Source organism: Echinops telfairi, unplaced genomic scaffold (genome assembly GCF_000313985.2).
Source record: "Echinops telfairi isolate 266 unplaced genomic scaffold, ASM31398v2 ScPeMD7_7424;HRSCAF=8462, whole genome shotgun sequence".
NCBI classification, from domain to species: domain Eukaryota; kingdom Metazoa; phylum Chordata; class Mammalia; order Afrosoricida; family Tenrecidae; genus Echinops; species Echinops telfairi.
The window spans coordinates 25,983,699-26,009,118 of record NW_022111324.1 but is presented as its reverse complement, the minus strand read 5'-3'; the positions used below and the strand labels follow the sequence as shown (position 1 = coordinate 26,009,118).

Sequence of the window (25,420 nt, the reverse complement as noted above, 5' to 3'; positions counted from 1 at the left end):
ACCAAAGAACAAGAACCATCATTGTGTGCTCACCTTCCCCACATAAACGCTGAAGACAAATGTGTGCATAAGTAAGTGTGGTGAAGAAGGCTGAGGGTGCCTGGCCATCGAGATATATAGCATCTGGGGTCTTAAAGGCTTAAAGGTAAACAAGTTGCCATCTAGCCCAGAAGCAACAAAGCCCACATGGATGAAGCACACCAGCCCATGTGATCACGCAGGGCCAAAGGGACCAGGTATCAAGCACCAAAGAAAAAAAATCATCTCTTCGTGAATGAGGGGGAGTGCGCGATGGGGACCCAAGGCCCATCTGTAGACAGCTGGACATCCCTCGCAGAGGGGTAGTGAGGAGGAGATGAGTCACTCAGGGTGCAGCGTAGCATTGATGAAACACAAACTTTCCTCTAGTTCTTAAATGCTTCCTCCCACCCCACCCCCACTATCATGATCCCAATTCTACCTTACAAACCTGGTTAGACCAAAGGATGCACAGTGGTGCAGATAGGAAACACAGGGAATCCAGGACAGATGAACCCCTCAGGACCAGTAGTGAGAGTGGTGATACCAGGAGGGAGGAGGGAAGGGCGGGTAGAAAGGGGGAAGCGATTACAAGGATCTACATATAACCTCCTCCATGGGGGATGGGCAACAGAAAAGTGGGTGAAGGGAGATGTTGGCAGTGTAAGATAGGGTAAAATAATAATTTATAAATTATCAAGGGTTCATGAGGGAGGGGGGATCAAGGGGGGAGGGGGGAGGGAAAAAAAGAAAAATGAGGAGCTGATTCCAGGAGCCCAAGCGGAAAGCGAGTGTTTTGAGAATGATGAGGGCAATGAATGTATAAGTGTGCTTTACACAACTGATGTATGTGTAGATTGTGATGAGTTGAATGAGCCCCAATAAAATGATTTTAAAAAAATCATGGTAAGCAGAAGGAGCCAGGCTCAAAACATCACATGCTACACGAGTCTATTTTACAAGGACTGACAAAACTAATCATGGCGTTAGGAAATTCATCTGAAGGTTAAAGAAGGACTGATTGGGAAAGGACACAAGGGCACTTTCTGGAGGGATGGAAATGTTCTCTACCTAGATCTTTATGGTGTCGCACAGATGGACATAGCTACTGTGGGCCAGAGAACAAATGCTTTAGTTACATGATTTCACATCCATTCGTCTTTCGTAACAATCAGCTTCTGCGTGTTCACATCTTAAGAACCATTTCTTGAAGCCCAGCCACGGTTCTCCATACGCCCCACTTGCCCCTTCTGCCCACCAGCCAGCGAGGTGGCCAGGGCAATGGGAACGGAGGGCTGGCTTGGATGCCACTCAGTGAGCTTCTCTTCACATCGGAAAGACAGCAAATGGAAACACAGGCTACTCTTACTTGACAATAAAATCTCTTCTCACCAAAGAAAACCTTCAAGAGAGAAGCAAAACAGGAGAAGGCTGTTCCTCTCGGAAGCCTTGCCACTGAGAGCCTCCACTTGCCTGTGCTGGGCAGCTGTCCTCTGCCTGGGCCCACAGCTGGCACTTGTGTCTCGGGAAACAGTGTCCAGGACAATGGGCGCCTTATAAGGAATAAAGACCTTGCTCATTTGTCGATGACCAGAACATCTGGCATATCCCCTTACACAGGCAAAGCAGGTGTACACAAACTTTGAAAGGAGGAAACTATGTTCCTGGAGCATATAAAGGAAGTCCTCCCACAGCTGGCTCTAACTGAACTTGCAGCATAAAGTTCAAAGAGAAAATCCACCACTCAGGACCAATGTGCGGTTACATAGGGTTTAAGTCGTCTAGCTTAAAAGGGTTGTTGTTTTGGGGAACCTCCAGCTTCCACAGATGTGTCCAAACAAACACAGGAGGGCCCAGGGTTTTCCTGGGATATTTACTACTTTGCGCCCCAAAAGCTGGTCACGATTCATAGCAGCCACTCAACCATGTCAGCGGACCAATGCTGTCCAACAGAAGCATGAGAACCCCAGACAGATTTTTAAATTTCAATAACTTAAGCCAATACATCCAGAGTATTATTTCAGCATATAACCCACACATACCTTGTTGTTGATATAGTGTAATTTTTTTGTACTAAATCCTCAAAATTCATTTGTCAGCACACCTCAGTATGGACAAGTGCCCGGGAGCTGCCCCTGGCCTGTGGCTAGTGTGCCCACGGGGCAGTGCTGCAGTGAGGGTGTTTCTCACACACACACAGCAGGGCACAGAATGGTCATGGTCACCGGAAGTCCAGGAGCCTCCAGTGACCTAGCGAAAGGAACTGTTACTTAAGAGTGGTGGGAATGGGGGGGGGGGGGGGGGGGGGGGGTAAGGGCATACAGGAAGGGCATTTACAAGTGGTTACTGAGGATGTAAAAGGGTCTTGTGATCAAAAAATTTAAGAACAGCTACGCTCGCCCACACCAAGGTTGAGTTATTTCCATTCTGCTCTCGTGCACAGAGTAAAATAAATTCCTGGAGGCGAAGCCCCTTGGTGCAGTGCTTCTCTTTAGAGCCCTGGGTTGTCCATTGGGAACGAGCCCGTCGGAAGGCCAGCATGATTTTTGCCCCTCTGTGCTATGTAAGTATTAAGAAGGGGTTGGCCGAAGGAGCGATGACCACGTGGGCAGCCAACGCGCCGAGGAAGGGTTCTGGGGGTCATCTGTTAACCACCCTCTGCCCTGTCACCCATGCCCCCAACACTTATGCTCAAACACAAATTGAGATTCTTCCGCACAGCAGGAATTTGTGAAAGATCTCATGGGCTCAGAGTTGTCTCCCCACAGAATCTACACATTGATCAAGCTTCTCACTGTCCCAAAGCACATTGTAGAGCTACGGGGGTAGAATTTCCTTCTCTGGTTGGGCTAGGTAAGAGAAGCTAGGGGAGCAGCCCACATTGGGAATACAATCACAACTCTGGTGGCCTGGGCTTCTGTGGTTCTCCCAACTCTCTGGCTGTCCTTACTCAGTCCCTCCTCGGCATCCCTTGAGTTCAGTCTCCATCTGTACTCACTCCATCCCTGCATGACCACACCCCTCCATGGGACTACAGGGCTCCCAGCTAGCCTTAGAACCACCTGTGTTTCTGCCCATCTCTCAGAGGATGCCATCTGGATGTCCCATCTGCACATTCAATTTAAATGTTCCCAAAGCTGTCGCTTATCAGTTAGCAGATCCACCAACCATCGTGCTGCCTGCACAGCCTTTGCACACACACCCCGCCCCCCCACAGTAGTAACCAAAACACTGGTGACTAAATGCATTGGTCCTAGGTTTCCACTGACTAAAATGTTTTCTCAAATCCAGCCACTTGACTCTGATGGAGGACTTCCTAGTCTCCCACATAGAACATTATTACAGCATCCTCCCTTGTTTTCTGACTGCCAAGCTACTCCCACTTCCACGCGGTATCAAGTCTCCAAAATGCCACTTAGTTTTCTAACATGCAAACCTCGTGTCTATTTAAAGATCTCTGTTAAGTCCCTATTGCCCGTGGGAGTAGCACAAATTCTTTCATCAGGGCTTTGGGAGCTTTATAATCTAGCCTACATTAGATCTATAATACAGTGAATGCTACATTTTGAAGGATGCTTTATCATCCCCCCTTGGATTATAAGCTCCCTAATGTCAGAGATGTCTTCTTCATTGCCTGGTCTCCAGACCCTCACCCAATGACCAGTACAACAAATGGTATGTTCATCCAACGAATGCATGAAAGCAAAGAGCTTTCTTTTTAGAATACGGAGAGTTAACCCTTCCAGACCCACGGATGTTATATTTGGGGCTGAGTTTGAAGTGCTGGGGTCCCCTCAAAGAACTCGAGGGGCAAAGGTGAGGAGAGAGGCGGAACTTGCTGTGGTTTTCGTGCCGAGGGAGAGAGGCATTGTAGCATGTGATGTGCTCTGTGAAATATGGGGACTGTTCTCGACATGATCATGTCACAAACACACGCAAAGCGAGCATCAGGAGACGCTCTATGTGTGCCCGAAGCGACTGTCACGATTGGGCATTTGCCGTCAAAGCCAGCCAGCCAGTTCAGCAATAGCTCAGAAAGTGCATTCTCCTCGATCGGCACAGTTCCTCACTGACTCAGCTTGTTCCACCTCACTCGCTGAATGGATTCAGAATGACTGACGGACAGGCATTCAACAGCACGCAGTTCATTTCCATGAATGCATGGACATTCGACGATAAAGCCAGGTGCAGGATTCCACAGGAAGACTTCCAAGAAGGGGAGACGCAGTGCATCTTCTCTGCGATAATTATATAGTCATTCAAATGGCTGGCTTTGAAAGAGGTGACCCTGACAACCTGGATGGATACGTTTTGATTATTTTAAGCTGCGGAAACTATTCCTTGCGTGCACTGGTGTTGCCTGCTGGTGAGTACAGCCAACTCAGAGGGCCTCCGCAAGCCAGAGGGCAACTGCCTCAGAGGGTTTCCTAGGTGGAGACCTCTGTGGGAGCACACTGCCTGCTCCTCTCTCCTACAGAACCACTTGTGGATTAGAACCTCCAACCTTGTGTGTAGAAGCTTGGAGGTAGCTCTTAACTGTTAACTTTGAGGTTACTTTGAGAATGGACTAAGGTGCATCTGACCCAAGCCATGGTATGCTCAGTTGCCTCTTATGCAGGTGAATAGGGAATTCTGAAGAAGAGTGGATGCTTTTGAATGACGGTGTTGGCAAGGGATATTGAAAGTGCCATGGGCTGCCAGAAGAACAGACACATCGGTGTTGGATGAAGTACAGCCAATATGTGCCTCCGAAGCAAAGACTGCGGGACTCTGTGTCAAGTACTTCGGACATTTCCTCAGGAGAGGCAGTCTCTGGAGAAGGACATTGTGCCTGGGAAAGCAGCTCAGAGTGGTGCTTACATCAGCTGGTGTCAATTTGGGACTTGAGAGGGTTAAGAGTGAAGGGGTGGAATCTAGTCTGTCAATTGAGTCGTAGCCAATGAGGCCTCTGTGTGGGCATGGCCTTCCCTTAAGGATCCTGGGAGCTCCTGTATTTCCTCCTTGGGGGTGGGAGGCACTCGTTCTCTCCTCACTCCCTGAGAGACGCTCTACTGACAAGATACATGGCACTACGCTGATAAACCCAGTGCCCTGGGAACTGGAGAAGCCATGTGGAGATCCCTGGCAGTGCTGAGATGCTTCCACCGCCACTGGTAGAACCTGAGATGCTTCTACCACCACAAGACTTTGCATCAGCTGGCCACTGAGCTTCCTGCATTCAGTGTCATTGCATGTGTTTCGTGAGTCTAAAAAGGACCTTATACATCAGAATCAGACATATGGGCTAATATCAGACTTATGGACTTGGTCTGGACTGGGCTGGGATGTTTTCTCAATATTCAACTGCTCTTGTAGATAAACCTATTCCTTATACACCTATGAACGTGTCTATGAATTTGTTTTTCTAGTCCACTCAGACTAACACGGTCAGCAAGAAAAGAAGGCAGCCCTCGACCAGATTGGCACAGGGGCTGCACCAATGAGCTCAAACTTAAGAACCCTTCTGAGGAAGGCACAGGGCTGGGCAGGGTTTCGTTCTGCTGTGAGTCGGAACTTCTCCACGGCACCTACCAAGTACCACCACTGACCTTGAACTTCAGCTTCATGCTGTGCTGTTGCAGCACCAGGTCTGGATGCTTCCACACAGACACACTCGGGGGAGCTGGCATTCCTATGCTGTGTGTGTGTGTGTGTGTGTTACTCACACACAGGGGGGTGCGTCGGCTGGCTGGAGACGTGGGCCCAACCCACCGCGCCCCTGAATTACCATGATGCTCTTGTACATGTTGCCGTTGTCATCCTCCACGCTGATGCGGATGATGCACGTGTCTTCGTTCTGCTGGTTGTACACCGGGGGCAGCCCTGCCGAGGTGATGGAGGTCACAGAGACGGAGCGCTTGTGCAGCTTGGGGTTGCTGTGGCAGGGGGGAGGAGAGGCCAGGGGGTTGACTGAGGACGACATCCCTGAGGAAGTTGTGTCCATGGAATGGATGGAGGAGCAGGAGGAGGAGGATTCCGAGAGCTGGAAAAGCAAGCACCCCACCCCAAATATCACAACGGTTAGAGCTTCGACTGAAAGACTGCACTGCCATTTTCAAAGCAGAGGGAGATGTGGCAATGGACAAAGTTCAGTACACACACACACACACACACACACTGTCCCTGGGGGATAGTTTTTAATGGACAAAGTTCAGCGCACGTGCACACACACACACACACACCCTACACCCTGTCCCTGGGCACACACACACACACACACACACACACACACACACACACACACCCTACACCCTGTCCCTGGGCGATAGTTTTTAGCTGCTCTTAAGGACATACACCAGCAGGTGGCAGCAGACCCCTGAAACTAGAGTGAAGACGGTTTCCAGAGAAGCTGCTGCTCACCAGGCACCAGGCTGGCGGAAAGCCTGTACCATCAGATTACAGAGGCCCACTGACTCTAGTGGGGACAGTGCTGAGCATGATGACTTCCATCCTGATTCTAGTTCAACACCAGATTTTGTCCAGCAAGAGAAATGTGTGTTTTGGAAGTTCCTAAAATAAGCACTACCGATTATATAGCTCAGCACTGAACATTAGGTCTGGGAAGACCCTGGGAGACCTCACCCAGCTCTCCTCCTGTTTTAGCATGGAGGAGCTGAGACCCAGAGGGCGTCAGTGGGGCTCCAAGTTCACACCGTCAGCTTGTCAGTACTCGGCAACGCTCACTGCGCTGAGAGGCGTCTGTCGGGCTTGCCATCTACCTTCTCCCATCTGAGCCTCACACCATCTTGGGGGCCCAAAGCAGAGCATAATAAAGACACGAAGAATGAGTTCAGAGAAATAAAGTGACAGCCTCTGGACACTGGGGACCCTTTGCACACTTCTGCTAGTGACAACCACACAATGTCAGGTTGCATATCAAGGGCAGGCAAGGCCAAGGGGCAGTGGCTACCTTGCTGTTCTGATTAACCATGTGCGTAGCACACTTGCATTGCCAGGGACCAAAGAGGATGACTCAAACCCCTCGTCCCTCACGGCCTCTCATGGGGACCCCCTGTGCGTTTCTGAGACTGTAGCTATTTACAGGAGTAGAAAGTCCAATATTTCTCCCCAGGAGCTGCTGGTGGTTTTGAACTGCTGACCATGAGGATTGCAGCCCAATGCATAACCACTACAACAAAAACGCATTAGTAGGCGTTCGCACACACCCCCATAAAATGGAATCATTTAAAATACCAATTCATACTGTAGACAGTGATGAATTATTTCTTTAAGGGGTTAGGTTGAATCACACCACATTCACCCTACCAAAAAAAAATCCCAAAGTGATTTATTTAAATATAAATAACGTCCATTTCTTTTACACTTGTCAGACTTGCCATAGAAACCAAGCTCAGCTTCCAGGTGCTCTAGTAAAGTGAAATTCGTGCAGTGGTATTTCCTGTGGACTTCTTTTCCTATAGCATAGTGGATCATAAAATTCCTCTGTGTGCTTTGCTTAATTAAAGAGCCAGCTAACTGATGTGGCAGGTCTGACACACGTTTTACCCCAGTGTGCGCTCGCGCGCGCGTGTGTATGTGTGTGTGGTTCCTGCGTGAATCAACTACGTGTGAATCAACTTAGCAGGTCACATTTTGGCAAACAGATCCAGCAGTTCTCAACCTGTGGGTCGTGAGCCCTCTGGGGGTCGTCTGATTCATAACAGTAGCGACATGAGTTATGAAGAAGCAACGAAAGCAATTTTATGGTTTGGGGTCACCGCCACATGAAGAACTGCGTTACAGGGTCACGGCATGAGGAAGGTTGAGAACCACTGGATTAGACTGTGGGAAAGGAAGGCGCCGCAGGGAGGCAGTGGGGGAGGGAGGTGCGTCACGGATCTCAGGGGACGAAGGCAGGTCCTTGGGGTCGAGTGAGCAGGGGGTTGGGGCTGGAACACGGGGCCTTTATAGTTCATGTCTAGGGACTCTGCAGTCCTGGGAATACTTGCAACCAAGGCAATAACTCACTTTTAAGCATAAAAATCTGTGACTCTGAGAAAAATTTATCCGAAGCTTAAAACATTATATATATATATATACATATATATATATATATATATGAGACTTAACAGGAAATTGGAATGCCAGTGTAATGCCAGCCCGAGCAGAGGCTGGCGCCCCAGGCGCACAGACCACACGATGCAGGGCTCTGCAGCAGGATCCCGCCAGAGTGTGACTGTGACCCCGTTCTCCTCACAGGGATATGGGCTGTGCCTCAGGGGTCTCTTTCAGGCAACAGCCATCATCAGAGGCCGGGCCTCAGTGCACAAGGACCTGGGGAATCCACGCTGCAGGCCAGGCCGTGGAGACGGATCACATCCCCGGTTTAGGAGGTGGGTCTTTTGTGGGGCTTCCTATTCCTTCAGTATCTGTGCAGGGAGCAGGGCTCCCCATCCCCATCCCACCCCTGCACCCCATCCCAGATTGTAGAGCAGAAAGGTGAGAAGCCCAACAGGGCAGTTGCTGTGGTATTTCATGATGATGAGCCCTGAGCCCGAGGCCAGAGCCCGTCTCTAGGCTGGCTATTTTGTGACAGTCCCTTGAAGGGTCCCAGGGCCATGGTGCTGCTTACAGCACCTCAGTGCCCTGGTGAGAAACAACCCCTGGGTCCCTGTGCAGAGAGGAGGATACAATCCTGTCGCCACCTCACTGACACAAACAGGCTAGGGTGTGTATTGGTGACTACAGCCTGCCAATTGGCCAAGACACTGCCCCAATCGGTGGTGGTATGGTGGGTTAACTGCTGGGCTACTAACCACAAGGTCAGTGGTTCAAAACCAGCTGTTGGCTACTGTAAAGATTTACCCTCTCGGAAACCCTCTGTTGTGTGGCTACTACGAGTCAGAATTGGCTGCATGGCAGTGGGCCTGGTTTGGGTGATTGGTTAAGTCTCTTGAAGCAGATGCCTCTAGAAGATTCAGACTGGTCCTTTGGCTTCTTGTCGGTTCTCTGTGCAGCCCCGGAACATGAAATCTCTCTACGGCAGTTCCTCCATCCCTTCCCGACACTTCTGTCTCCTCTCTGCTCTCCCCCATCTGGTAGACGGAATTGTCATGACCAGTTGCTCAGCCTTCCCAGCGTCCAGGCCATGGAATTCTGGAGTAGGCTTGTTACGGCACATTGCTGTGGCCCGACACCACGGAGCTCCCGCACCTCTAGGACCCTCCCACCTCTCCTACCTCCAGCCCGGCTCACAGGGAGGACACAATCTTTCCTGCGCTGGGGATGTGCAGGGGGCCATCACAGTCCCGCAGTCGCGGCCTCCGGCTGACAGCTCCCTGGGTGGAGCTCGTGACTCTGCCAACGGACCTTCCTGGAGGGGCACGTGCCGTGTCGACAACTGCGCTGGGGATTCTGGGATGAGATTAAACGCCTACCTTTTTGGGGGGCTCGTCGGGCGTGTCCATGGGCGTGATGGAGCCCCCCTCCACCTCCGAGTGGTTGGACTCGCACGATGACACGCTGACCGAGTCCAGGCTCTCGCCGGAGCTCCCGCTGGCCGTGGACTTGGGCTGCTCTTTGGTGGGCGTGCTACTGGCGATGACGTCCGCGCCCAGGAACAGTCTGCAGGGACAGAACGCCGGCGTTCGGGTCAGTACTAATCTGGAACCCACGAGCAAACAGCTCTCTGTGTGACCCAGGAAGACACATATTTCGTGTGGCTTAAGTCCTTCATGTAGTCTCCATCGTGTGTCTCTTGTCACTGTTTTGGGAGAGCATGTGTCATACCGGTTCTGAAACATCGCAGTAGACATCGTGTCCCGATGGGCCATTTCCAGCTTCAGAGCAACACCCAGGTTGCTGGGCTGAAAGGGGGATGTGGTGCTCTGAGGTTTCGCTAGGTCAGTGCTTCTCCAGTTTTTAACAGCCTGTGGACCATTCTGGCAGGATCTAAAGACCATCACCTCACCCCCTACCGTGTCCCGCCTGGAATAACTTCACAGGGCTGAAGAAAGCTTTGAGTCAGAGATTAGGGAGGAAGACTTAGCTTCCAACAATCTGGTGAAACCCCTCCGCTAGAAGACAACTAGATAAATAATATTAAAAACTACTTTGAATGTTGAATGTGCAGGGTAGTAAGGAAAATCCCTACAAGCCAGACACAAAAGAGGAACCGAAAAGGAGAAGCACTCGAGTTAATTCTGCAGCTGCTCCCGTCGGGGAGTGGGAGGTGGCCGTCTTCAAGGAGGAGGAGCCTGGGCTTTAGTATGGATACAGGCACCAAAACAAATAACCAAACTCCCTGCCGCTGAGTCAGTGCCAGCCCATGGCAGCCTATGGGACCTGGCAGAACTGCTCCTGTGGGTTCCCAGGACTGTGCCTCTCTACTGGAGTAGATCGCCTCATCTCTCTCCTGAGGAACCACTGGTGGTTTCAAACCGCCAACCTTGCGATTAGCAGCCCAACTCATAGCCACTATGCCCCTAGGGTTCCCTACAGGGACCAATGGCTTCTGTTTATATCAGGTGGGGAATTGGAAGTGAAGCCCCTTATATAAGGCCAGGAGTCGCAACGGGCTTCACCCTTAGCCTAAGGTTGGCAGTTTGAAACCACCAGGGGATTCCAGAACCGAGGCTCTACAGGAACAGCATCCTGAGCAGGAGGACGAAGCGTAACCTTCCCCTTCGGCTGCAGACTGGTATGGCAAAGACAAAACACGCTCTTGGAAGCAGAGGGGGCAGGGGCACAGTGCGCGTGCAAGCAAAGGAATACAACTTCAACAGATAGAAGGCACCTCCATCGTAACCACCCAACCAGAACATCTCTTCAGGGTGCTGAGTGCAGGCAACCAACCGCATTCTTGCAATCTAGGATACTATTCTAACATCACACCATAAACCAACGTAATAAAATTCTAACGCAATTCCAAGAGGGAGCACAAAAGAAAGACTCTCCGAGACAGGAACGGAGAGGATTGGCCAGGCTGACATTCCCACTGAGAGGAAGGAGCAAGAAAGAACGACATGCAGGGAAGCTAGCAGACGGGGCTCAATCCACAAGCCATGCGCTACGCGAAGAACAATAATGGCAGAAGCGATGAGGATGGCTTGACTTTTATTGATACTTTTGGCGTTATGAACTCTAAAATGTGCCTCTCCACATCCTCGCCATCTCAGCCCTGCTCCCCTTTCTTTCAGACCCCCTCTGTAGGCTCCACAATACAGACAGAGGTTTGCGTTGGAAAGGGCCAGTGTAGACGCGGTTATAGAGAGGTGAGTATGACTTGGGATAGGAATAAGAGGATAAGGGTAGTGACACTTGGCACTGGGACGACCAGCACAAAGGTCTACCTGCACTCAAGTCCCCTACTCCACCACCCAGGGCCTGTGACCTCTTTAAACCCCAAAGAAAGCCATGGCCCTCAGGGCATCCAACTCAGCAACAGCAGGTGCGTAAACTCCCAACAATTTGGATGCCTCCGGGAGCAGAGAAGACCACCAGGATGTCCCACCCTCCTGGAGTCCTCCCTCGGGAGGCCGGTTCCCCTCGTGGGTGTGACCCTCTGATGGCAGGGCTTACTCGGGTGCTCTGGTGATCTCAAAGGAGGCTCGTGCTCTTCTGTTTGCCGAGATGAGAAGGCAGCAAGGCAGCCTAGAGCAGGGGTCCTCAAACTACGGCCCCGCGGGCCACATACGGCCCGCCGAGGACATTTATCCGGCCTGCAGGGTGTTTTTGCCCCGTTTTGATTTTTATTTCAAAATAAGATATGTGCAGTGTGCATAGGAATTTGTTCATAGTTTTTTTTTTAAAAAAAACTATAGTCCAGCCCTCCAATGGGTCTGAGGGACAGTGAACTGGCCACCTGTTTTAAAAGTTTGAGGACCCCTGGCCTTGAACACACCCTGGGGAAGGGAGTCTACAGGCTCAGAAACCCAGAGCTCTGATGGCCAGGGCAGGATTTGAATGAGCAAGAGGGTTAGCAAGACATCGGGATTACACTACAAAATCTCATGGTCCAGCCAGGTGCCCCAGACAGGCACTGAGAGCGGGTAGCAGCCTGCGCAGCCGCAGATTCTGGGGGCGGAAACGACCGACCGGCACTCACAGGGCCTTTCTTACACTGGGGCATGGGGCTTTCCAGGGCCACGTGCCATCCCTGCCTGTGGCCCGGTGTGATTCACCGAGGTCTCAGGAAAGAGAGAGCTGGAAAACAGAACTGTGGAATTCTGAGCCAAAAAGAAGGCTTCAAAACACAGGAACCAAACATGACTTGCTGCGGGAAAACCAGTGGCTGCTTCTCAGGCCCTCACTGAGCGGGAGACACTGTTTTCAAATATTTACAAGGCCACTTAGTACCCGAGACAACTCCCTGAGGTGGCATTAAGCTCATCCTACGCACGACAAAACAGAAGATCCTGCCCCACTGTGCCATCTGTCCAGTGGGCCCCAGCCAGTATTCCAGCCAATCCCAGGCCACAGCGAGGTCTGTCACCCAAACGTTCAGACACAGGGATACGCCTTCCAAAGAGAAACCCACCAACCGGCGTATTAGTCACATTATAATCCTGGTTTCCTTGCGCCAACCTCCTTAAGCCCCCATCAGATTCATTCATCCCTGGTCTCTACGAGCCTGATGTCTAAGAAGTTAACTCGGCGGCAGGGATTAGGTTCTCTTAGCGTTCTTCTGCATGAATAGCTACCATCAAGGTGTGGGGTCACATCAGACCAGGGGTTGTCCAACAGTGGTCCGAGAGCCCTGTGCAGCCCTTTCAGTACCTACACGTGGCTCTGAAGTCAAGTGGAAAAATGCAGAGGATATTCAGATAATGGTGATCTCATTTGTTTGTAAACATATATTTATGGCTCTCTGATCATTTTTAAATTGTTGTGGGGGACAGGATCGGCTCTTCCATCCCAAAAGGCTGCCGACCCCTGCCTTAGACCAGGAGTTTCTCTCTCTTCCACCATAGACCCTCCACCTGTTCTGCCTTCCTCCTTTCCTGTCCTTACTGCGGCTTTTCTCCCTGTCTTCCTACAGAAAGCGTTCCTTTCTAGAGCCAGTAGATACTGGGCTCCAGGGCCACATTTGCATCTAGATCCTCCACCCACTCCCCTAGTCATTAACCTGTGTGTGCCTCACTCCCTTGGCTATAAATTAAGTAGAAGAACAGGAGCCATCTCTTAGGTTATGTGGAGAACCCAATGAGAAATACACGGGCTGCTGTTAGAACAGCTCAGTGGATTCATATTGATTAAGCATCTATGCTGCATCTGACCTTGTTCCAGGTTCTGGGCATACAGCCACGAACCCAAAGCAGGCACAGATCTCTGCCTTCATGGAGTTTGTATTCTGGATAAAAAATAGACATGCACAATAGACAGGCTGTCAGAAGGTAAATGCTCTCTGGAAACACAAAAGAGGAGAGAGTAGTGCCAATGGCAGGTGAGTAAACTCCCTGAGAAGGTGACTGAGATAGTTAAAGTTTATTGTGCCAACCTGGCTGATAAACACATGTGGGATTAATCGAAGGGCAGAGAGATAAATGGCTCGGTGAGCCTCGCCTTTCTAGTTCTCGGGTCTCTTGCTTTGCGATGGTCCAACCACGGTGCAGCTGCCTTAGCCAGTTCCCTGCTTCAGCTGGCAAGGCTGAGTTCCTGCAAGACATCCCTGAGGAGAAGCCACATGGACCTACCCTGATGCAGCCCTGAGTGCTGGAGCAGCCGTGTGGAGACCCCTGCCAGCGCTGAGATGCTTACACACTCACTGACTCGGCTTTCCTCCTGCTGTCAGTGTCATTGCGTGTGTTTTGTGAGATGGAGGAGGACTTTGTACATTAGTGTCAGACATATAGGCTAATGTTGGACTTATGGGCTTGGACAGCACTGGTTTGGGAGGCTTTCTTAATGTACACTTACCCTTTATATAGAACTCTCGCTTACACATATGACTTTCTGTGGACTTGTTTCCCTAGTTTACCCAGACTAACACAGTGACATTTTAGCCAAGAACTGTAGGAAGTGAGGGGCTGAGCCCGTGGCTGAGGAGATGAGGCCACAAGTACAAGCACTCAGAACACAGGAGGGGCTTCAAAAAGTCTGTGGGGAAAGTGGCATCAGAAGACAACGGGATGTGTTCACAGACTTGAAGTCCTCTCCAGTGTCCAGTGGGCACTGGGGGCCACGGTGCAAGGAAAGTGTGAGCAGGCGAAGAAGAAGATGGGCCTTCAGAGAGGATGGAGGAGGCCAGACAGACACATGCAGGGCAGTGCTGGGGATCCTGAGGAGCCTCATGCGCCTCTGTAAGGACTTTGGAGTTTACTCAAAGAGAGACGCATATCACAGGTTAGCAACAGAGGCTCTGGGGGCCCAGCGATGAGCAAGTTGTGCATGGTGCCTCCTCTCAGGTGACTTCCGTTACACTGGAAGAGACAAGCACAGGGACTGATGGCGCCTGGGGCAGAGACAACAGTACAGGGTGATCTGTTAGGAGCCAAGAGAAGCTAGCCATGGAGAAAGAACATCCCAGCCCTTGAGAACAGCAGGTGCAAAGGTCCTGAGGTGGAACCAAGCCAGCTGGCCTCTTAGGATGGTGAGAAAGCTGGGGTGGCAGGATCTTGATGTACAAGGGCAGGAAGTTGGCCAGGAAGGTAGGGGGCAGATCAAGGGTGGTCTAGTACATGTGGACAACGTGTTGGAGGCTTACTTTAAAATGGAGACACTGCTGCGGGGACAGCTCAATCCCAACTATGTGGACACCACTCCCCTCCCCAGAAGAATGGACTTCAGAGGACAGCACTGAAGCTACAGCTTGGGGAGAGGGGCACATCTGATTAGAGCACACAGGAGAAACAAAGAGGGAGAGAGCAAGAGGGGAACACATCCTGGTCCACCAAGTCCTAAGGACGATATTCCTGCTCAGAGAAGACAATGCACGGAGAGGACCATAGGGCCGGCCCCACCACGATACACAACGTCCTTCACTGAACTATAGTATTGCGGGGACAACACTGGAGACACAGTGCAGGAATTGTGTCCAATCTGACCCCATTGCACTGGGGTGAAACACTAAGGGCATGCAACAGAGCAGCCAGGGGAGCAAAGTGATGAAATCCCCCAGGAATACCAAAAATAGACTTTGAAAACAGAGTATGGGACCCCATCAGACTCGATTGGAAAACACTCGATTGGCAACAAACAGGCCTTTAACTATTTATAGGCTTTTCCATTTTTGTCAGTGGTTTTCTTTTTGTTGTTTATTGTTTTGTTGGTTTTTACTTCCTTTGCTGTTTTGTTTGGCCTGGTTTTTGCACTTATTACTGTCTCTGCATGTCTATCTAGATAAGATAGGCAGGATAAGCTACTTGGAGACTGAAAGAACAGGACCGATGGTTCCAGGGGGGGATACATGAGAAGGGGAGGTGGGAGAAAGGGAGGGAGGTGGGGGGGAAACCAACCCAGGGACAAGGGAACTACAAGTGAACTAAAATTGATGGAGAGAAGGTCGTAGGATGCCTAGTGGGGCTTACCGTACATACTCTAGTATAAGCCGACCCGAATATCTGCCGAGACACCTAATTTTACAAAAAACTGCATTAAAAATGTGCTAAAAATTCAGCTTATACTCGAGTATATACGATAATCAGCAATGTAACAGCGAGGAATTACTAAACACAAATGAAGGCTGAACATGATGATGGAACAAGAGGAAAGTAAAAGGAAATAGAGGAAAGAACCAGGAGGCAAAGGACACTTATAGAGGTCTAAATATAGGCATGTACATATGTAAATATATTTATATATAACGAGAGGGGATCTATGTACTTAAATCTATATGTTAAGAATTGAGGTTGCAAATGGACATTCGGCCTCGCCTCAAGTACTTCCTCAACACAAGAACACTTTGTTCTAATAATCCGGCATTCTGTGATGCTCACCTACCCAGCACGATCACTGCAGACAAAATGGGTGTATAAACAAATGTGGTGAAGAAAGCTGAAGGTGATCAGCTATCAAAAGATATAGTGTCTGGAGTCTTAAAGGCTTGTAGTTAAACAAGCAGTCATGTAGCAGGGAACCAACAAAGCCCACATGGAAGATGCACACCAGCCTGTGTGATCACGAGGTGTCGATGGGATGAGGTATCAGGCATCTAAGACCCAGAACAAAATCACACCCAATATGAATGGGATGGGAGAGGGCATGGAGTAAAGACCCAAAATCTATCTGTAGACAAATGGTCATCCCCTCACAGAAGGGTCATAAGAAAGAGATGAGCCAGTCAGGGTGCAGTATAGCTCCGATGAAACACACAACTCCTCTAGTTCCTTCATGTTTCCTTCCCCCCACTATCATGACCTCAATTTTACATTACAAATCGGATTAGACCAGAACACACACACTGCTACAGACAAATGCCCACAACACAGGGAATCCAGGATAGCTGAACTCCTCAGGACCAACAATGAGAATAGAGATGCCAGCAGGATAAGGGGAGGTTGGGAGAGACAGAGGGACTCGATCGCAAGGGTCAACATATAACCCCTGCCAAGGGGTCGAACAACAGAAAAGTGCATAAAGGCGGACAGGACGATGTAAGATATGAAAATAATAATCTATAACTTAACAAGAGTTCATGAGGGAGGGCGAGTGGGGGAGGGAGGGGGGAAATAGGGAGCTGATATTACGGGCTTAAGTAGAAAGAAAATGCTTTGAAAACGATGATGGCAGCATATGTACAGATGTGCTTGACACAATGGATGAATGTATGGATTGTGATGGGAGATGTGAGAGCCCCCAATAAACGTATTTAATGAAAAAGAAAGATCTGGAAAATAAATAAAAGAGAGACACTGGAGGTTTGTACAGAGGCATCGCCATAACGTGGGGTATATATTATAGGGCACCCTGACTATTCACTGGGGAATGGATTACTGGAGGCAAGAGTACAGGGCAGAAGGCAGAAAGGGTCTTGTTAGCATGGTCCCGGGACAGGATGATGATTTATACTGGAGTGAGCAGTGGAGAAGGATGAGTTGGTTTAGCTTATGCCTTAAGCTCATGCCAGACAAGAACTTATTTAGCAAGTGGACTCATTGCTCTTCCTCAGGGCCCTGGCTCTGTGCCTCCCTCCCTCCCTCAGACTGCACCTTCCCGGGCCCGGGGACACTCACAGGCTGAGCCTCTTCACCATGCTCTTCCGAGGCTTGGGTGAGGTGGTGCTGGTGTCCGCAGCTGCTTCGATCTCACACGACAGGGCGTAGCTGGGAAGGAGAGAGGTGTTCCTAAGACCAGAGCTGGAGAACCGAGGAGCTGATTCAAATGCACACGATTTTCACATGCTTTTGAGCACAAAGATACCCTTTGAATCCCGTCACAGGTGTCTCAGGGTATTGACCTGGTGGCCAGCTTTACAAGGGTCTCTATGGGTGGCCTCTCCTGACCCTGACCGCTGGAGCCTTGATGGAGGTACAGTTTGGCATGCCTCCAAAACAAGGGCCTGCACACCTGCACGGCATCTAAATCTGACTCCAATTTGTTTCCTTCTCCTTCGCATCTCACTAGGAGGCCAGAAGAAGGCCTTCCCTTCTCCCCCACCGTGTGTGCTCCCACACACACCTGTACTTTCAGCTCAGGGAACTGAAGACCGAGAGCAACCTTTGTCAACTGCTAGCCTTCTGGGAACAGCAATCAACAATTACAATCCTCGTAAAGATACATAAATGTTATGCTTCAGTTGCTACAATATCCTAAGTTAAAGTCACTCCACACTGACATCAATCAGCCAGGCCCAAACATAAGGGGGATTTCTATGGGGGATTTCTATCGAGTGTGAAATGTCTTTTTTGGGCTCTAGCTGTGCTTCGTTACTGGGTAGGTGATGCAATCTGACTCCAGGCACTCATATAGGGCAGGGTAGAACTGCCCCTGTAGATTGCTGAGACTGCCACTCTGTGGGAGCAGAAAGCCTCATCTTTCTCCCACGGAGCAGCTGGTGGCTTTAAACTGTTGACCTAGGGGGTCAGCAGCCCAACAGTGACCACTATGCCACCAGGGCTCCTCTTAGACCTAAATAGGGCCTTGGAAATCATGTTTTCAAACAAGGAAACCACAGCTTATAGAAGCCCTATGGTCTGACCAATGCTATACAACCAACATTGCAGCCACGCTGTAGAATCAGGCGGGCCTGCCCTTGAATCCAAACTCTGTCCCTTACTGGTTATAGTGCTTCCCTAAGCTTACTTTCCTCGGGGTGCACACTGATTTTGCTGCCAACTTCACTTTCCTGGGTGATACACTACCAAGGAACTCCCCTGGCCGGTGACAGGGATTACTACCTTTTTCCTGTAAAGAACCAGCAAGTCCATATTTCAGGCTCTGCCAGCCAGATGGTCTCTGTTGTAGCTACTCCACACTTTCATTAAAGTGTGGAGGCAGTCACAGACAAGACATAGACCAATGAATTGTGTCCCAATAAAACTTTACTTATGGACAGTGAAAGTGGCATTTCAAATCATTGTCCCTTGTCACTAAATATGAGCCTCCTTTTGATGTTCCCCCCAAAGCCATTTAAAAGTGGGAAAATAGGCAGTGGGCCACATGTGGTCCGCATGACCAAATTTGCCAAGGACTAGACTACAGGATACAGGCTGAACCCCAGCTGTGCCTACCTTGAGGGCACTGGAACTAATATACCTTGCCAGGCTCATCACCCAAGATTTTCAAACTTGCCCCATGTCCCAACCAGACCAGCGTTCTCACTGTTCCCCAAATGCCAGAGTATCTCCAGGCCACTGGAGCCTTGCCTTACATTCTTCCCTCTGCCTGGAATGTTCTTCTGCTGTCTCCTCCTGGCCCAATCTGATGCCTCCTTCATGGAGCCGGCCAAATGTCAACTCCTTTATGCTAGTCATGAGTGCCTCCCAGCCAGCACCTGTCCAGCCTTGCTCAAATGAGCTGCTCCTAGCCACGGGCACTTCTTACACACCTGCTGCTCCTCCTCTCTCTCCCTGCAGTCCAGAAGCTCCCTGAAAACCCGGAGCAATGAGCACCCGTAACAAACACGGTGGCCGCGGCCCTGACGAGGAGATGAACGCTTTAACAATGTTTGGGCAAGCATCACTTCATTTCACTCCCACAGACAGACTTAGAGATGAGCACCCTGGTGTCTGGAAAGAGTGGGTGGCCACCACGATAGAGAATGGCAGGGCAAGACTCTGAAAGCAGAACTCGGGTGCCCTCCACAGAGCTCTCCCTGCGTCCCCTGGCTGCCCCAGAAAATGGAGGGCGCGGCGGAACCCAGGTGCTGCTCACTACGCACAAGGGGACTTCCGGAAGTGGGTGAGCAATGGAATTTAAAAGCTTGCTGAGCTTTTCCACACACGTTCTGAAGGCCCTTCCCACAGAGAAATCTGTGAGAGCCAGACCTCGGCCCGGCTTTTCTACGTCTGGGCAATGTTCCGGCTCTCACGCTCAGCGCAGTCTCGCCTCTTTCCTATTGCTTGCTGGGTGCTTTCTGTTGCTCATGTTCTTTCTCTGGCAGGTCTCTGTCTCACATAGGTTCCAGCTTTCATGGTAGCTGTTGAATCGGTGACCAAATAAGGAATTGTATGCGGTCCTTGTCTGGCCAAGGCCTCGGTCCCCGCTTGCTGGGCGGTGTGTCGGCCTACCTCTCCTCCTCGGTCAGGAGCTGCTGCCTCCGGAACCACTGCAGGAACGTGTGGTCTGGCATCATGCAGTAGCTGTTGCAGGCAGACTGCAGTAGCTTTATTTGAGCAATCACTTCAAACTCCTAGAGCAGGCAAGACAGAACACCAAGAAGCAAGAGTGAAAAGGAGGCCAAAGGCAGATAGATCTTGGTAACGTGCAAACATGCCACAGCAGGATAAACAGCGGAGCAGTCTGTCCAGGATGACTCTGGAGCACTGCTTCTTTAGAAATACTGTAGGTGCACACGGCTGAGCCATCCCAACTCTCAGTATCTGAAGTGCTTGGATGCTCAAGTCATTGTCCACCCTCCTGTTCTGCTTTGAGAAACCGTTTACGTGAGCAAGAGAGGCTGCCCAGCAACGCCAACTCATCACCAGGGCTGCCCTTGTCTTCTCTGTTTTCATTCTTGAGACAGAAATGGTATTTACTTGAGATTGAGTATCTCCTAAAAGATATGAAAAACTTCTATTTCCTAAAAGATAAGTGAAAAATGTTTCAAGTACTAGAGTCCTGGAGTCCCCACCCCATCCCTCTGCCTTTATCAAGTGCCTCTCAATAAAGAAGCTTTGGTGTGGCTGAGTATGTAAGCAACCGAGAGCCTCATAAACCTGAATGTTTAAATTTCCTAGATTCTTGGGCTTTTACTGCTCCAGTAAATCGCGTAACTAAGTCTTCTAAAGCTCACAAGAGCAGCAAATATATAATTGTGCCCAGCGTTATTTATACTTCTTTAGATGTTTCAATAAAGTTTGTTTTATGTTAGTCTGGGTTTGAGCTTTAAGGTTTTACACTCAAACGTTCCAAAAGTTAAAGATCCTAGTCTTAAAAGGAGAGAAATTACCAGGCAGCGCTATTCTGAAGTTAAAGGGCAAAGGGGGGCAATCACTGAGTTTCTCATTGTAGGATGTGATAGAAGGCACTCAAGGGAAGATTCCTCGGATCTCAACTTCCCACCCAATGACCATGGCTCTCAGAGAACAGTTATCGTGATGTGAACAAAGAAAAAGTACACTCTACCAGCGCCCAAAGAGTTACATTTCTTCAGCGTATTGCCCTGTCCAAATGATCTATGCCCGGCTAACTCCTGCAGGATCTGTAGGGTTTTAACTTCTATGTGATTTCCTCTTGGAACTTTCTTTGGCCTCAGAAGTTGGGGAGTGACACCCTTCCAACATTTTCCAATGGCAGCCTCGTCAGCCTAATCAGGATATAATTGTGCTTATTGATCTGCCTCCCTTCTGGATTATGAATTTTATGAGGGCAAGGAACTCTGCTTTCTCTTCCATAGTCTCCAAACATAATCGCTATGACAACCGATGCTGGGCATGCAGTCGATATTTGTTGAGGGAAACACCCGAACGACTACAGAACAAGGAGAGAATGTGGGACTGAAGTGGTTATTTTGCTCACTCATTTCTCTTTGAATCTTTTCAATATCTATTGAAATATGCCATTTTAACACAAAACCATGCCAGATCTCTAAAGCTGTTTTATTTTATTTTTTTTCCAGCAGAGTTCCAAAATGTTCTTTCCGCAGAGACATTCAAATCGATGTTGAATACCCTTGCCTACATTGATAAGAAAGGGGAAAAAATACCTACATGTAAGAGTAATGAGCCTTAGTGGCACAGTAGTTAAACACTCTGTCAACCAAAAGTCAGTTCAAACCCACCGGCTACTCGAAGTGAGAAAGACGCAGCAGTCTGCCCCTATAGAGATTACAGCTCCGGACACCCTCCCGGCAATTCCACTCTCTTACAGAGTTGCCAGGAGTCTGAAACCATTCACCAGTGATGTTTTTGGTTGGCTGGTTGAAGATTTTTTTTTTAGTTTAAAATGAAGACCATTTCCATTCCCTTCTCAAGCAGACCCTTAAGAAGTAAGCATTATTGCTGACCCTTGGCTATGCATGAAAGCCTGATCTCCTTAACAGATTGGGCCTGCTCTTGTTGAACATAATTGTCGAGGAGATGGGGAGCCATGAAGATAGAAGAGGGGGCTTTGGCAAACCTCAGAAACCAAACTGGGTGTTGTGGGGTCCAAGTAGGACGAAGTAGAACTGCCCCCGAGGGTCTGCAGGACGACCGGCTGGGTGGGAATGGGAGAAAGCCTCCTCTTCTCCTGCAGAGTGGGCTGGGGGTTTTCGTCGCGGACCTTGTGGCCAGCAGCCTAGCTCACCCTCCTCCACCAGGGCTTGTGTGGGCTTGGGGGTGAAGCAGATCTAGATGGGGGCTCCTGCTGCCAGGTAACTTGGTCAAAGTATTTCAGCTCCCTGAGCCCTGATTTCCTTCCCTTTGGCTTGAGGGTGGTAAAATCTACCTTCAAATATTCTTGGGGGCGGGAGGGGAGGATATGAAGGAGCATGCACAATGATGTCTGATAAGTAGTTAATAAATGCTCATTTGTTTTTCTTTCTCTACTCCGGTCCCCACTTGGTTCATTTTCTGTTTTCATGCCCAGATCAAGTAAAATGGAAAAGCACAGCCGATATCTCTACTTACCCTTCTCCGCTTCTCAAAGTTTATCAGCCCGCCCTAAAGAGAGAGGGGAGAATCAGTGACCAACAGGGCTACTCTGAGACACCGCCCTATGCTCTGCTGGGTCGGAGGAGTGATCAAGTCACAATGACTGTTTCTTTCCAATAGTTTTACTGAGATAGCATTCACATGCCATTCACTGCCATAGTTCAGTCGTATTTAAAAAGAATTGTACAAACATCACTACAATCCATGCCAGTGCCTCCTCCCCTCCCCTCTCCAGGACTCATCATTTACCCCCCAATTCCTCTCAACCACCCCTGTATCCCCCAGCACTCCCCATTACGTCAGTTATTGTCTCTATTCATCCGCCCCTTCAGGGCTTCATATTTCAGTCTCAATTATTAATGAGGCCATCATGGTGGCTACTCTGGAGGGTGAGCCCATCTTTTGAATCAAGAAAAATCGACATTCTTTTCATTATAATCGGGCAGACTAGGAAGATAGGCTTGCCTCGGAATATCTGAAACCAACTAAAATAGAAAGGATAAGAAAGTTACATATCAGAATCCAAATCCATTTGCAAACCAGCAAAAGAGAAAGCCCAAACAAATATCCCATGACACTTTTTTTTCCCTGACTCAAAGCAACAAAAACAGCCAGTGTGTCATACTGGAAACCAAATTGTCAATGGTTTATCAAAAGGGAAGTCACATCTATACAGCATCAGGAAAAGTTAAGTTTCTATTCCTCACCCCTCCAGTTCCTATTCTCAGCAAGCTGAATTTCGTTTCTAAATTATTAGTCACTTCCAAAAAATTCCCCAACCGTGTAGGGTGTTTCCTGAGATAAACTGAGGCAGAGGATGTGAGCAGACATCGAACTCAGGAAATGTAAACGAAAGGTCCAGAATGAATGAGAACTCTTGTGATAAAATTGAAAGTCGGTATATATTCAATAGTGCCTACACTTTCCAGCTATAAGAGTAAAAGCCGCTGACTGCATGTGGTAATCAGCAGGGTCGATGAATTTCAATCGACAAGCAATCCTTAAACCTAAATTTTGAATTTCAAATTTCTTCTCTAATATTTTAGAAGTGCTACTAACAAGTAGTTGCTTGATGGGGTTTCACATCTTTTCCCATTCCCTAGAAAACAGACAAAGGAAGAAAGAGAGAAACAGCCCCAGAACAAGCAGCAATGGTGGTGGTGGGGCTTGGGGGTGGGCAACAAGGATACTTGAAGCAAAGACAAGCCAGCAATATGGCAGAGGCCCTGGCTCGCCAGGTGGAATGTCGAGAGGATAGGACGCTCTCAGATCTACCACCAAAGTCCCATTCAACAGGCAGGTCTTCCTCGAACGCAGTCCTCCAGCAGGCCCTTTCCCCACGGAGCCTCCTATGGAAGTAGGCCAGTCTCCTTGGAACCTTGTTACTGTTCACTTCAAGATCTGCTGTTGTTAGGCGCTGCTGTGCTGGTTCTGAGACACGGCAGTCTATGTCCAACCGAACAGAAACCTTGTTGGGCTTGGCCACCCTCATGGCGTGGCTGTACTTGAGCCCTCTGGCGCAGGACGGTGTCAACTGGTCTTGGTGAGAGCCTTTGTGGACTGTTTTGACCCTCTTGTTTTCTCATTGAATTTGTTACCTGTCATTTGAGTTTCCTACCTGTCACTGCCTGCTTTAATCTAAGTCCTTCCACGGGTGTTTGAGCTTGGGTTACCTTTCTCATTGCACCCAACACACAACTGTGTACACAGCAGGCACATAGTTGATCCCAACGACACAATTTTTCTCACCGATGTTAAGGAAGAAGGACGGAGGCCAATGGCAGCCCCTGCACAAAGCTCACCTCGATGAAATCCTGAAGAGCAGTGTCCAGCATGGTCAGGTCAGTCAGGAAGGTGCCCAGGTAGGGCACAGTTCCCTGCATCACGCCCTAGGGAGCAAGCAGGGCAAAACGGTCTTCACTGGTATTGAAAAGTTTAAGGATTTCTGGAAACTCCCTATGAGAGCACTGCTTATTCTGAGCTAAGTGTCCTGCCTGTTTGTAGGGGTAGCAGTGACCTGAATGTCCTTGACCAAATGTGGAGAACCGTGAAGGGCCCTTCATGACCTAACTTAAAGCCATTAGTGCCAACCTCCCTGAATAAAAATTTTAAAACTCTAACACAAGAAATACACAACCAATATATGTAGCAAATCATATGTTTGTGTGTGTGTATATATATATATATTCATATTCATTTACATATATACATTAACAAGATTCTAAACTCCAACACAATGGTCTAACTTTCAAAGTCATGACACTTTCAAAGTCTCACAGTAGAGCCCTCTTCCAAGTATTTTTCAGGGGTGTTCACGCTTGGGTGTATATTTTGCTTAAGCTCTGGGTTGGGAGGGGCACCTGTTCTCCTTCAAAGAGTGTGGACATGCCTGGTGGTCTCGAATGGCCCTGGGTAGCGATGTCCTGGGCATCTGCGCAAGAGTGGGCTGCTACCGGACAGAAGAAAAGTACCCACCCACGAGTCTGAGGGGCCACTACTGAAAGGGTCCTTTGGGCAAGACCAGGGTTCATTTACCAAGGACAGAAGACGGAAGGAGAGAAGCAGTGCCATTAGTGTGGAAAGTGTAGCAAACTCTCCCTGGCCCAGCTGAGGTAGGATGACCGCCCCCGTGAGACCATCGGTGTGACACCAGATGGCCAAGACCGTATCACGCATCACCATGTGAAGCAAGAGCACCTCACCTCTGAAATCCGCTCCCTGAAGCCATAACCCAAGTCTACAAACCAGAACAACAACAGAGAAACGCAGATTGGGGGTGGGGCTGGGGCAGCTTCTATAGGATACCTGGGTGGGGCTCCTTCGGACCGTTGGCCTTATTTGATAAAACAAGGAACGCTTTAGAACAGGGGTCCTCAAAGGACAGCCCGCGGGCCACATGCGGCCCCGCCGAGGACATTTATCCGGCCCACCGGGTGTTTTGTCCCGTTTGTTTTTTTACTTCAAAATAAGATATGTGCAGTGTGCATAGGAATTTGTTCATAGTTTGCTTTTTTTTTAACTATAGTCTGGCCCTCCAACGGGCTGAGGGACAGTGAACTGGCCCCCTGTTTAAAAAGTCTGCGGACCCCTGCTCTAACCTTTCTTTATAGTCAAGACCAGGCATCCTCAAACTAGGGCCCGTGGGCCTCATGCTGCCCGCTGAGGACATTTATCCGGCCCACCGGGTGTTT

At 49.5% G+C, this 25,420-nt stretch overlaps 1 protein-coding gene across 2 annotated transcripts in view; it reads right to left on the bottom strand.

Moving 5' to 3' along the window:
• The window catches only part of RGL1 (ral guanine nucleotide dissociation stimulator like 1), a 362,525-nt gene that overhangs the window by 5,076 nt on the left and 332,029 nt on the right, over nucleotides 1-25,420 (bottom strand). For both annotated transcript variants that reach the window (XM_045297937.1, XM_004706678.4), the window contains 6 exons: nucleotides 24,032-24,118; nucleotides 22,206-22,238; nucleotides 19,665-19,786; nucleotides 17,169-17,258; nucleotides 9,435-9,621; nucleotides 5,786-6,040 (listed from right to left, as the gene is read on the bottom strand). In XM_045297937.1, coding sequence (XP_045153872.1) covers nucleotides 5,786-6,040; nucleotides 9,435-9,621; nucleotides 17,169-17,258; nucleotides 19,665-19,786; nucleotides 22,206-22,238; nucleotides 24,032-24,118 — 774 coding nt within the window. The remainder of the gene's footprint in view (nucleotides 1-5,785; nucleotides 6,041-9,434; nucleotides 9,622-17,168; nucleotides 17,259-19,664; nucleotides 19,787-22,205; nucleotides 22,239-24,031; nucleotides 24,119-25,420) is intronic.